Source organism: Prionailurus viverrinus, chromosome F2 (assembly GCF_022837055.1).
Source record: "Prionailurus viverrinus isolate Anna chromosome F2, UM_Priviv_1.0, whole genome shotgun sequence".
NCBI classification, from domain to species: Eukaryota; Metazoa; Chordata; class Mammalia; order Carnivora; family Felidae; genus Prionailurus; species Prionailurus viverrinus.
The window spans coordinates 73,172,162-73,186,233 of record NC_062578.1 but is presented as its reverse complement, the minus strand read 5'-3'; the positions used below and the strand labels follow the sequence as shown (position 1 = coordinate 73,186,233).

Sequence of the window (14,072 nt, the reverse complement as noted above, 5' to 3'; positions counted from 1 at the left end):
ATTTTTTTTTAATGTTTATTTATTTTTGAGACAGAGACAGAGCATGAAGGGGGGAGGTCAGAGAGAGAGGGAGACACAGAATCTGAAGCAGGCTCCAGGCTCCGAGCTGTCAGCCCAGAGCCCGAAGCGGGGCTCGAACTCACGGACCGCAAGATCATGACCTGAGCCGAAGTTGGTCGCTCAACTGACTGAGCCACCCAGGCGCCCCAGGTAAATGGTGATTTAAGGCCCACTCTGTCTGACTCCAGAGTTCTCTCCCTCGTCCCCACCTCTGCTGTCCTCTCTGATGGTAACTAATGGGAAGTCAACATCTTTGCAAAGTAGCATAAGTTCAAAAGATTTTAATACTTCATGGTCTTCTGGAGTATTTACCAGGGAGGAAGAAAATTGGTGTTTTTTTAAGTTTTTTAAGTTTATTTATTTTGACAGAGAGCGAGAGAGAGAGAGCAGGGAGGTGAGAGAGAATCTCAGGCGGGTTCTGCACTGCCCGCACAGAGCCCAATGTGGGCCTCGAACTCACAAACCGCGAGATCCTGACCTCAGCCCAAATCTAGAGTTGGACACTTAAGCGACTGAGTCACCCAGGCGCCCCAGAAAATTTGTAAGACATCATTTATTCGGGAAAAAAAAAATAGGTGTTACGCCATAGGCTAGAATTTGGAAAAAAAAGATGGCCTCATATTTAAATATATAACTAACATTTCTTGGATATCTCTTAATCTGCCAGGCACTTTCATACACGTATACATCTATGCTATATGTACATGGATAGGTAGATAGAGATCTGCATACAAATACATCACGTCTCGGGGGCAAAATTTTATTCCCATTGTTCAGATGAGAACGTTGAGGCTCAGCAAGGCAAAAGGCGACTTGCCTGAGGTCATGTGCCTCGCAAATGGTGAAGGTGCGGGAGGCGAACCCAGGTCTCTGGTTACAGCAGCTCGGGCTGGCTGCCCCGCTCACTTCGTCAGGGTCCCCCCTCCACAGAAGCTAAACGCATCTGGGGGTTGGAGAGAGCATCCCAGCCTCCAGGCACAGTTCTTCTCATTCGTCCCTGTGTCCATGCTTCCGGCTTCTGCGTCCTCTCCGTGTGCCCAGTGGGCAGCCATCAGCGCTCAGGCGTGGGCCCCATGAGGACAGGCCTGAGTCCTCAAGCACAGAGGCCCACGCACGGGGACGTTTTCTCCAGTCGTCGGTGGGACGCTTGCAAGCACACCACGGCTGGCCAAGAGCACAGGCGTTGGGGGGTCAAGGAGCCTGCTGTTACTCGAGGTTCCTGAGTCACCTAAGCTGTTTGCCTTTGGGCAAGCTACTCTCGGGGGCCTTAGTTTTGACATTTACGGATGAAGGCAATTGAGGCGGCGGGGAACACTTTGTGAGGAAAAGAGAGAAGGACACGCGGGCACAGGCTGGCACAGGAGTCTGTTCACAGTCAAATGCCCCGTGAATCTCTGACTTGACGTAAGTAACCGTTTTCAAGGTGTGTCCAAAGGCCTTGTCCCTGCCCTGGGTGATTCTCTTTGATTTCCTGGAACTACTTCAGTGTCTTCCGGACCTTACTAGAACAAGCCCGCTGGACAGCACACACACACACACACACACGCGCGCACACACACACACACACACACACACACGGCTCCCCCGGGGCTCCTTCCCCTTCACCGGGCTCCACAACGGAGCCACAGAAATGGCCAGATCCTACCCTCTGCCGTGCGTGTGCTGAGTCTGCATTTGTGGCTCAGGTTTCGTTGTGTTGGCCCAGCAGACGGCCCAGGGCTGAGGTTGGAGGGCCCGGTGGTTCAGACTTGAGGCTCCGATTCCAGGGACCAGGGTTCAACCCCAGCCCTACCGCTAGCTTCCTCTGTTCTCTCCAGCAGATTAGTGAACAGCGCCTACCGTGCTGGGCTCTTGTGAGCGAGGGCTAAATGAATTAAAACCTGCCAGGCCCTTGGAAGGATTCCTGTCACATACCAAGTGCTCAATAAATGCTAGGTATCTGTTAGAAAATGATGCCAGGCCCTCTCCCGCCAGGTTTATTCATTCACCTGCAGACACGAGGCCTTTACCCCCATCTTTCACCTACGCCCATTATGTGGCAAAACATTCAGCGTGCCTCAGGCATTGTGCGGTATTTATTTGCTAAATTATACCCCAGTCTCCGGAAAGGGCGCCATTTCTTCTGAATATCAAAGGTCTCCTTCAGGTCCTGGCCAACGCTTGTCCGGATCCTGCAAAGTCAGACTTCCTGCCTTTAATTCTGTGTCCTACCATCGTGAGGGCTGTTTAACCTTAGACAAGTTCCTTAACCTCTCTGAACTCCAGCCTCCTCATATAGATATCATAGTAGTTCCTTCTCCGTTGAGATTATTTATGAACATATGTGAAAATTACTTAGTAAGATACCTTGCACTTAATATGAACCCAAAAAAGTAAGTTATACTTGCTATCTTGTACTCTCCCAGTTTTAGTCTGCGTATCCTCCAAAGCTTATGATGAAACTTTGGTGCTAAGGTCAAAGCAAGGCGGACGTCCTATAAAACTTAGTTTTCAGAATTTCATAGAAGTTGAGCTTAAGGGTATCACCTTTCAGGTTTCTGGTTTCCAGTACAACGTGAGAAAGTATCCGAATGCAAATCAGTCGTGATTGGATCGCGACACATCTCTCCTTTATTTTCTGTCTCAGTTAAGAAAATAAAACTGTCTCCGGGCACAGAAGCACTTTCGCAGATCTGGCCTTTCCACACGCGATAGCACTCGAGTGGATGCTCCTGGAGACCCAGGAACACGGGGAAGGAGGGTGATTCCCCTGCTCTGAGCAAAGCAGGCCTCCTCTAGTCGCCGACAGCTCAGGCTGCAGACCGGGCGATGTTTCCTGCACAAAGCGAGCCACGGACAAAACGCGTCGCATCCTTCCGTGACACCAGAAATCACACACTGCGATTGGGAGGCCCCAGGGAGCCGGTCCTCTCCCTCACCTCCGGTCTGGCCACCTGGCGGCAAGTAGCAGTGGTTTTTTTCTGCAGGGACAGCATGCACATCCTGCATCAAATAGGGAAGCCGACTCTGTGAGCCTTTCCAGCTCTGAGCCCCCTGGCCTCACACAGCAGCGCCCCCAGTGTGGTCACCACCCTGGCGGGGAGGGAGGCCACGGGTCCAACAGAGAGAACCCTTTCCAATGGCAGGGGTGGAGGGACGAGTTGGGGGGGGGGGGAGGTGGGGAGGGACTCGTCCTGTTCTGGAGAAGTTTGTGGAGGGCTTCCTATCTCAGTGACAATCTCCCCATTTCCGGTGATTACAAAACTGGACCAAAGTGGTGGGTGATTGGGATTTGCTCATGTGGCTGTGCCACGTTTTTTGCTCAGTTGGGCTGGACGGGTGTTTGCTGAGCACTAGGACCCCAGGCCCCGTGGAAGAGATGGAGGGACAGGGTGTCTGCCCTCTGGGCGTTCAGAATTCAGTAAGGCCGTGGATCTCGAGAAAGGAGGCCCAAAGGTAGTGTTCTATGTGATCTTCCGGCCATGCTTATGAAGCAGAGATTCCCTTAGGCCAGCCCGTGGACCTGCTGTAGTCGATCACTTTGGGGAGGGTCAGAGAGAGAGGGAGACACGGAATCCAGAGCAGGCTCCAGGCTCCGAGCTGTCAGCACAGAGCCCGACGCGGGGCTCGAACTCACGGACCGCGAGATCATGACCTGAGCCGAAGTTGGATGCTTAGCCAGCTGAGCACCCAGGCGCCCCATTTTTTTAACACAGCTTTACACTGAAGAGTTTTAAATGAAAGCTTTTAAAACATAAAGTTAGTTTAAATTAAATCTTAAAAGTTTCGAATTAAACTTACATTTTACTTAATGAACCGTACAGGTTGGCTCGTGCCGCTAAATATTTTCATGTGATTTTACGTTCTTTCGTATGTGCACAGCCCAGTTCATTCAGCCGTTTCCCCTGCTGCTAAAAATATGCAGTTTCCTTTTTCTCCCCATAAAGAACGCTGCGGCGAACATCCCTTACCAGAAGTTTCTGGCCTTGTACCTGATTACTTCCTTAAAATAGGTAACGACAAGTTAGGTTAGAAGGCCAAAAGATAAGAGTAAAGTTTTGCAACATGTTGCCAATTTGCTTTCCGCTCCAGCAGTGGTTAGATTGTTTCAATTAAAAAAACCCCAAAAACTATCTCGGAGAGTCTGGCTGGCTCCATTGGAAGGAAGAGCATGTGACTCTTGATATCAGGGTCGTGAGCTCAAGCCCCACATTGGTCATAGAGATTCCTAAAAGCAAAACACAAAACCAGGTATCTTTGGGATTTCGGTCATGCTTTTGTGTGTAGAAGATGAGAGCAATATCCCCTTTTTCCTTTTTTGTAGTCTCATTTTGCACATGTAACTCTGGAATCCACTGGCATCAACATGGGTACATTTAGCATGAGGTGACCATGAATCCTTTTTCCCCAGCAGCTGACCAGTAGTCATCGAATCCTTTTACTCACGATTATTTTTTCGTGATTGTTGAGCCATATGTATCATCTTAAAAACTCTCTGTCTTTTCTCTTGTCTCTTTTTTTCTCTTGTCATTTTTTTATTAGTTTTCTTTATTTTTGAGAGGCAGAGAGAGAGAGAGAGAGAGAGAGGGAGGGGCAGAGAGAGAGGGAGACACGGAATCCGCAGCAGGCTCCAGGCTCCGAGCTGTCAGCCCAGAGCCCGATATGGGGCTCGAACTCATGAACCGCGAGATCATGACCTGAGCTGAAGTCGGACGCTCAACCGACTGGGCCACCCAGGGGCCCCTAGTGTACTCCATTTCTATTCCACTAATTTTTCAGTTGGGATTTTCTCTACTGCTACAGAATGTTCCTTACTGTAGCGTGATGATGCCTGTTACCTTTTGGCTGGGCAAGCCCCCCGCGGCTCCTCCCTCCCAAATCCCATTTGTATTCTAACTTCTCTGTTCTTTCAGATATACTTTTCAATTGGCTTCCACTTGGGAGTAAAATGTTGAATCTGTAAAGCAATTCAGGCAGTATTTACATAGTTAACAGCAGTTAGCATCCCTTTACCGGAAATGCCTCCCTCCTTTATCCTCTGTAACATTGCATGCTTTAGTTTTTCTTGTTGTTGTTGCTGTTGTTTTCCAGCTCTCACATTTGCTTTTGTTGTTGTCAAGGGTGCTCTTTGGGGTTTTACATTATTGTTGCTACTGTGAATAAGATGGGTTTCATCATATCTTGTAAATGATGATTAGTGGGACGTAGGAAAGCTATTTATTCATTCAGCAAATATCTCGTGCTTACTGGTTGCTGAGCAGTTACTAGTCACTGTGCTGAGCACTGATCATCCGCTGTGCTAGGTACTAGGTGTCAGTGGCTCAAACGAGCATCATCCTCACATCAGTAGAGCTAATAATCCAACGTGACAAATAGGCATCGACCAACCCACCGGGCACATTCATGTACAATTGCAGTGTGTGCTAAGTGCACAGTGTGCAAGGGTAAAAAAAAAAAAAAGCAGGAAAATCCCACTTTGATGTAGTGATCAGGGAGCACCTCCCTGAAACAAACTTACCACGAAGTCCAGTCTCTTTATGAACAAGAGGAGGCAGCAAGGCAAGGAATGTGGGGAACGGTGTCCCCGGCACGGGGAACAGCACTAACGTTGGCTCCCAGGCGGGGCAGGCCTATCAGAAGAACAGAAGTGAAACCAGATTGGCTGGAACAAAGTGAGTAAGGGGAGAAATGGTGTGAAATGAACTTGAAGACGATCCAAGCAGGCGTTATTGCCATGATGAGGACTTGGCCTTTTTCCTTTTTTGAAGCAGTAAATTTATCAGTCTAGCAATTTAAAAATCCATGTGCTCGGATAGGTACTGCACGCACATGTACAAAATGCACAACCTAGAAATTATAAACCCAGGCTTCAGTTTCTGTCCCCAGAACTATCCACGGCCTCACTGAAGGAGACCGTGCATATAAAAATGATAACGAAGGGCGCCTGGGTGGCTCAGTGGGTTAAACATGCGATTCTTCATTTCAGCTCAGGTTACAACCTCATGGTTTGTGAGATCAAGGCCCACGGCAGGCTCTGTGCTGACAGCGTGGAGCCTGCTTGGGATTCCGTCTCTCTCCCTCTCTCTCTGCCCTTCCCCTGCTCGTGCTGTCTCTCTTTCTCTCCCTCTCCCTCTCTTTCTCAAAGTAAATAAATAAACTTATAAAAAATGAAAGATTATTTTAATCTCAGGGTTGTTTTTGTTTTTGTTTTTGTTTTAATGAAAAGATACTGAATTTTATCAGTACCGTTTCATTTCAGTGGAATGATTATATGTTTGCTTTTTGTTAAGTGGGCTTCACACCCAGCATGGAGCCCAGCGCAGGGCTTGAACTCACAACCCTGAGATCAAGACCTGAGCTGAGATCAAGAATCAGATGCTTAACTTACTGAGCCACCCAGGTGCCCCTGATTATATGTTTTTGAAAAGCTGTAAATGTGAATTACATTAATTGAGTTGATAATGTTAAATTGTCATCAGATTCCTGAGGAAAATTCCTTGTAGTCAACTTAAATTATTTTTTCTATCTCTTCATGGATTTGATTTGCTGATACTGCGTGTAGGTATTTCCTTCTATGTTCACGAGTGAGATTCACCAGTTACTTACCTTCATCCGCGAACCATATTGGTTTTGGTATCTGGCTTTGCCGGTCGTATAAACTGAGTTGGGGGGTGTTTGCAATTTTCCTGTGTTTGGAAGAGATTATGAAATACTTAAATTCTTTCTTCTGCAATTATTTGTAAAGTGCCCCATTAGAGGCATCTGGACCCATTGCTTTCCTTATGAAAAGATTTTTTTTTAATTTTTTTTAACGTTTATTTATTTTTGAGACAGAGAGAGACAGAGCATGAACGGGGGAGGGTCAGAGAGAGAGGGAGACACAGAATCCGAAACAGGCTCCAGGCTCGGAGCTGTCAGCACAGAGCCCGACGCGGGGCTCGAACCCACGGACAGTGAGATCGTGACCTGAGCCGAAGTTGGACGTTCGACCGACTGAGCCACCCAGGCGCCCCTGAAAAGATTTTTAATTATGCTTCCATTTATTGATTTTTTTCTCCTTGTTTCTCGAGTCAGTTCTGGTAAAGATGTATTTTGAGAAGTACATCAGTGTCATTGCAGATTTTTTTTTAGCATTAAACTTCATAACATTTTTATGACCTATTAATTTCTGCAACGTCTTTGTCCCATTTCCTATCCTTAACATTGCTTGTTTGGACCTTGTCTTTTTTTTTAAATTAAGCTTGTAAGAATTCTTACTGGTTGCTAGTGTTTTTGGAAAATGAGCTTTTGACTTCACTGATCCTCTTTAGTGTATATTTGTTTTTTATTTATTTCTGCACCTATTTTATTATTTTTTCCTTCCACCTACTTTGGATTTATTCTTTTTCGTTTTTTGCTAAATCCTTAAATTGAATGGCTAGCACAGGGACTTTCAGCCTTTTTAAGAATAAAGCATTAATTACTCTACATTCCTCTGTGAGGTCTACTAAATTTTGTTCAGTAGTATTTTCATTATTCATCAGCTATGCATATTTGCTTTAAAAATTTTTTAATGTTTATTTATTTTTGAGAGAGACAGAGTGTGAGCAGGGGAGGGGCAGAGAGAGAGGGAGACGCAGAATCCGAAGCAGGCTCCAGGCTCTGAGCTGTCCGCACAGAGCCCCACGCGGGGCTCGAACTCCTGGACCGCGAGATCATGACCTGAGCTGAAGTTGGCCACTTAACCGACTGAGCCACCCAGGTGCCCCATTATGCATATTTTCCATTATAATATATTTCTAGATCCATGAGTTAGAAATATTTTTAATTTCCAAACACATGATGTTGTCTTAATTATCCGTTAAAATTTCTGTGTAAATTGACTTTATTGTAGTTAGTGACTATGGTTATATGATACTAGTTGGTTGAAATTTGTTGAAACTACCTTCAGGTTTTATCATACAGTCCTATTTATAATTGTTCCATATGTACCTAAATAGAATTTGTACCATCTAGTTGCTGCATAGTGTTCATTTCACGTTGGTTAGTTGTATGAGCTATTCAAAGTGTCTGTCTTAGTTCTGTTTTGGCCTTCAAACTTTTTGTTAAGCAGGCTCCGCACTTAGCACTGAGCCCGACGTGAGATCTCCGTCTCGCCACCGTGAGATCGTGACCTGAGCCAAAACCAAGAGCCAGATGGTTAACTGGCTGAGCTACCCAGTTGCCCCTCTTGCTGATTTTTAACTGCTTGGTTTGTTAACTGCTGGTCATTATGTAAAAAATATACCAACGTGATGGTAGACTTGTAAATAATGTCACAGACTTCTCTCATACTTGGCATTGTGTGTTCTGAGCTATGTCGTTACATGTGCTCAAGTTCATAATTTTCGTATCTTTCTGGTAAATTAAAGCTCTTACCGTTACCTAGTGATTTTTATCGCTCGTGATGTTGTCTTCCTTCAGTTCTCTTTCATTTTATTTACACAGCAAAACCCGCTGTATTCTGTTTTGGCCTTCAGACTTTTTGTTTCAGTGCGTTTGGAACTGTATTTCTGTTTATCTACCCTGAAAAATCTTTATTGTAACTGGAGAGCGTGTCCCCTGTCTATGGCATTTTCCTCTGTTTCCCAGATTATTCTTGGTTTATTGATTTTTCTTTAAGTTTACTGGGTTTTTTTTTTCTTCTGTCACCGACATTATGGTGTTAAAATCCTCCAGTAACGGTTTTGTGTTGAAATGTTGTGTTTTCCACTTCTGGAATTTTCATTTGTGTGTGTGTGTGTGTGTGTGTGTGTGTGTGTGTGTGTGGTTTCTACTTCTCTGCCAAGAGTTGGCTTTGCATTCATTGCTAGCATGCTTACCTTTACATCATTGACAAAAGCTGTAAAAGCTACTAGAATTTTTATCTGCTAATGCCAACATGGGGGGGGGGGGCATCAGAATACATCTCGGTTCATTTTTTTTCTCTTTAGAGTGAGTCACATTTTCGTGTCTATTCCTATATCACATAATTTTGCATTGTGTTTAGGACACTGTGATGGCTATGTGTTTAAGATTGTAGATTCTCTTGCATTCTTTGGGAAATAATGCTTTTTTGTTTTGTTTTGTTTTGTTTTGTTTCAGCAAGTGATTAACTGGGTGCAAATGAAATGACAATATTGGTCTTTTGGAAGGCAATTCAAATCTCAGTTAAATTCTTTTACCATCGGCTTGATCACTTGCTGTCTTCCCTGTGGATATGTGGTTCAGAGAAGATTTTATATAAGAATTTAAGCTTCCCTCTCACTGGTTCCCTTCTTTGGGGGATTTGCCCCTCATTTCCTAGCAGCTATAGTTGTCTGAACTCTGATCTTTGCTTTTTCAGGCCACCTGGGTTTTCTGTTTGAGTTTTTGCTACCCTACAAGGTGCCATCCGTGACTTGCCTCAGGCTAAAGCCATAAAAATAAAAAAACCCACACTTGGCTATTTCTTCCTTCCAAGTATTGACTCCTTTCCAGAATCTTCCTGCTTTTCTTCACGGGAGGGTAGTTTGGAAGGGGAAAATGTGCAAGTAAGAAGCCTAATGTGAAGGTCCAGCCAGGAGACTTTGGTGTGTAGGGATAGGATAATAGCCACGGGGATTAAAAGCAGTTAATGAATATGGTATCTTTTTTAATATAATTTATTGTCAATTTGGTTTCCATACCACACCCAGTGCTCATCCCAACAAGTGCCCTCCTCAGTGCCCATCCCCCACTTTCCCCTCTCCCCCACGCACCACCCCCCCGCCCCCCGTCAACCCTCAGTTCGTTCTCTGTATTTAAGAGACTCTTATGGTTTGCCTCCCTCCCTCTCTGTTTGTAACTTTTTTTTTCCTTCCCCTCCCCCACGGTCTTCTGTTAAGTTTCTCAAGATCCGCATGAGTGAAAACATATGATTGACTGACTTATTTCACTTGGCATAATACCCTCCAGCTCCATCCACGTTGCCGCAAATGGCAGAATTACATTCTTTCTCATTGCCAAGTAGATTTCCATTGTATGTATAAACCACACCTTCTTTTTCCATTCAATTATGATATCTTTTTTTGAGTTAGAAGCCACAGGTCTTGGATGTTACCAAACAGTACAAAGGCAAAACAGGAGAGCGCCGTCCAACTACTAACCTCTCCTGTTTCTTATTCGTCTCTTTCCCTTCTTCTGACCTGCTTCTCCAATCCTCTGAAAGGCTAACGACCCACTTCCGCTAGTGAAGAGGAAGTGAGGCAGAGTGAGGAAGAGAGAAGCCCCCCCCTCCCCCATCTTACCTTAAGTTTCCAATTCAGGCCCAAATCCAGACTTGCAGCGGGAGAAGCTTTTGAGTTGAATAGAAAGTTCGAGGGCGGCCTCTCCGAGGCACTGTTCCACCCAAGGCCTGAATGAAGGATATGGTTCTGTTAGCCTCATGCTTTACACGAGTACCTTAAGGTTTACCTTGGGAGCCTTTCTTTATGTTTTCCTCTTTGTCTCCACACAGCTGTTGTTTTAACCATCTGACCGGCCTATGTTTGCAAATGTGTTTTAGGTGATGGCCCAGGCAGTGCTGTTCATGTGTATGAACACGGCTGGAACCTTCATCAGTTACCTGTCAGACCGGGCCCAGCGCCAAGCCTTCCTGGAGACACGGAGGTGTGTGGAGGCCAGGCTGCGCCTGGAGACGGAAAACCAAAGACAGGTACCAAATGGAAGGGCCTGGCGTTGGGTATCCCCAGCCGGTCTGACATCCATGGAGCTTTTTTTCTTTTTTTCCTCCCCAAACAAATCTTGACGTCGAGCGTTCTCTTAAAGTCTGCGTCCAGGATTCCAGGGTCCAAAGTAGTTATGTTCGACGTCTAGCTCAAAGCACGTCTGGTTTTGTGTCCCACCTTCAATTAAGGGCCGTCTACGAGAAATAAAGCGATTTGTCCCAGAGTGCTTTTCTGACACGTGGACTGACATCTGTGTTTGTGAACGAGGCCGTGGGTCCTAAAAACCACGAACATTCTCATTTTTGATCCTCCTGTCTTGAAACTGTGAACGGTTATTTCAAGTAAATGTTTTCCTGACCTACCAATTCAAATTGTAGTAAGCTTATGGAAGAATCTCGTGTACGTGTAGGTCCTGACGCCTCGTCCTGATTTTCAGAAGAGATTACCGAACGCAGTATATCTCGTGGAACATGATGGCGGTCCCAGGCCAGGGGATGCAGTAGGGAGAGCAGGTGGGGTTGGGCTCGGGGCCATGAGTTTCCAGTTTGAAGAGACTGAAATTCAGTTTCGTAGACCTCCTGATTGGGTGGATGTTATAAGGATTTAAAAAGTAGTTTTGGCGTTGAATTATATAATTCAAATATATATTGGCTTTGAATATACATATATCCCGCCGGATGAATTAGCTTTCAAAAAATAAAGATTTGCCCCGGGAAAATTATTCATGCCCTCTTCAAAATTCGTGCACATCTTTGCCTCTGAAAGCCGTTTTCAAAGAGGAATAACAGGAATGTGTGGAAAATCGGTTATAGAACCAGCATATAATCTAAGTTTATTTGCTCTTGGGAGTTCTGGGTGCAACAGATGTATTAGTTCTCTCGTCTTAGGCTCTCTTTCAGAAATGTTACGTCTGTGAGGGGCGCCTGGGTGGCGCAGTCGGTTAAGCCTCCGACTTCAGCCAGGTCACGATCTCGCGGTCCATGAGTTCGAGCCCCGCGTCAGGCTCTGGGCTGATGGCTCGGAGCCTGGAGCCTGTTTCCGATTCTGTGTCTCCCTCTCTCTCTGCCCCTCCCCCGTTCATGCTCTGTCTCTCTCTGTCCCAAAAAATAAATAAAAAAACGTTGAGAGAAAAAAAAAATTAAAAAAAAAAAAAAAAGAAATGTTACGTCTGTGGACACGCACATGTTATATTAAGCTTTACGCAATAATAGTTTGAGAAATTATAAAGAGAGTAGCTGCCCCCAAAAAGCGCCACATTTTCTTCATCTTAATTTGGTCAGATCATCAGTAAAAACATGGATCTTTGAAGTGACGGGAGCCACGTCTGGGCGCCCTTCAGTGAGGCAGGTAGACAGGTGCAACTGCCCCAAACTCAAGTCCCACTGCCACATGCCATTGCCAGGGGCACAGAGGAAACTACCAAATTTCCAGGCCCTCCGTGGACTTCATAGGATGCGGAATGTCAGAATCCAGTTTCTCAAATTAATGTCTAGAGCCGTCATGCAACTTCATAATAGATTGATTATAGCGGTCCTGAATGTCCTTATAAAATAATCCAGAAAAATAGCTTGAAATCAACCTTGTGCAATAAACACGGGTATCTTCCGGGACGATATGTTGTGTTCCTCTGCAAAACAGAGCACCCGCCAGACTGGCCCGTCACTCTTTCCATGGGACGCGAGCCAATTCAGAGAATGCTGCCGTATTAATGATTTATTCGACTGTTGTTGGGGTTCTCTTGCGACCAGAGCTGCTGTTGTGGGTGAGTTGTCTGGGAAGCTCAGGCTTTTGTTTAATGTTTACGAGGTATGAGAGGCACTGGACAGGGCTGCTTTATCGTACCCCTAAGACTTTTCTTCCGTCTCCCCTCCTTCAGGTTGATGGCTTCCTTTCCAGCTTTATGTTTGCCTCAAGTGAGCTCGTGTGTATGCATCAATACAAAATTATAAGTCGGCCTCTTTATAAGAAAAGACTGTCTTTCGGTGGAATACTCTTCGTTCTAAATATGCAGCAAACTATGCTGTAGGTTTGGTATAGCCCTGGGCTCACAACTATGATAATGTGTTTCCGGTATATGGACCATTCCCTTCCCCCCGTGGGAGTGGCTAAGACAGCTGACTCTGTTTCACTCGGTGATAAAATTACTTTCCATTTGGTCTCTGCTTCAGGTCCCCATTATCCCTGAGAACTTCCCCGGTGGTAGAGAGGCAGAGAAGCCTTTCAAATGAGACTCTTCAGGATTGGACATCTTTGCTGAATGACTTACTATCTTAGTGAGCCCCAGCAAGCTCGGAGCTTTGGTTGTTCCATCTGTGGCATGGGACTGATAACATTCTTCCTGAAGAGGCAGCTTAATGAGAAGTACTGTGTGTCGTGCCCTTGCAGCTCAGTGAGGAGTTTGCATGATGGTGCATAATGATGCATGAGTCAGCCAGCGTAGCTCAATCCCGGGAGGGACTCCTGTGAGAACATATTATGGATTGGCTCGTCTCCGTTGAAACCCCAAGTGTAAGTTACTCATTGGGAAGGAAATCAGGATCGTGGTTTGCCTTACGTTCATAGCAACCAGAACGCAGCATTAGGCTCCATATCTGTTAAAATATCTTGTGTCATTAACGAATCCAACCCCATTTACCTCTTATCAGAGCTAATTGCAATACCGTAACTGCTAGAAATTCTGTACCCTGCAAAGCAGACCCTGAAAGAGCCTCAGTGACAGCAGATCCTTTTTCCTTGGGAAGTGATCCCCAAAGGAGACTAAATTTCATTTTTTTGTACTTACAAATGCAGAATCAAGGGGCCTTATTCCACAGAAATGTTCAAGCTCTGTGGGATCCTTCGAGAACTGGCTTTATCCCATGGTAGGATACAAAGGAAATCGTCAAATGACTTAATTTGTTCAATCACGAATTAATTTATTTATTGAGGATCTGTTATGTGCCATGAACTTTGCTGAACATTGGGAACATAACAGTGACTAGCAGCTGGTTCCCGGTCTTACAGAGTTTACTGGATTTGGAAAGGGGTAGCTCTACAAATGCCTATGGCATTAATGTATGGGCCAAACCTAGAAGCAAGCTGATGGAAGGCTACCTACAAGACACGGTGCCTGAGTTGACCTGTGAGTAGGATTTAGCTTGGCGGAGAAGCAGTGAAGAGTGCCACGTAAGGGTCCATCAACACAAACAACCTAAAAGAAGGGAGGACGCAGGTTGTTCGGACAATTAGAAGCACTCCGTGATGACCTACGCCCATTATTCACTTACGCACTCGTCCATCCATTCATCCACTCGTGGTGGGGTTACAGAGACAAATAAGTCTCCGTCTGTCCTCTGGATTGGGCCTGGA

The 14,072-nt window shown here is 45.5% G+C and overlaps 1 protein-coding gene across 1 annotated transcript in view; it reads left to right on the top strand.

Moving 5' to 3' along the window:
* Positions 1-14,072, top strand: part of ADCY8 (adenylate cyclase 8) — a 223,380-nt gene that overhangs the window by 38,874 nt on the left and 170,434 nt on the right. The window contains exon 2 of the mRNA XM_047842372.1: positions 10,562-10,711. Within this exon, the coding sequence (XP_047698328.1) occupies positions 10,562-10,711 (150 nt within the window). The remainder of the gene's footprint in view (positions 1-10,561; positions 10,712-14,072) is intronic.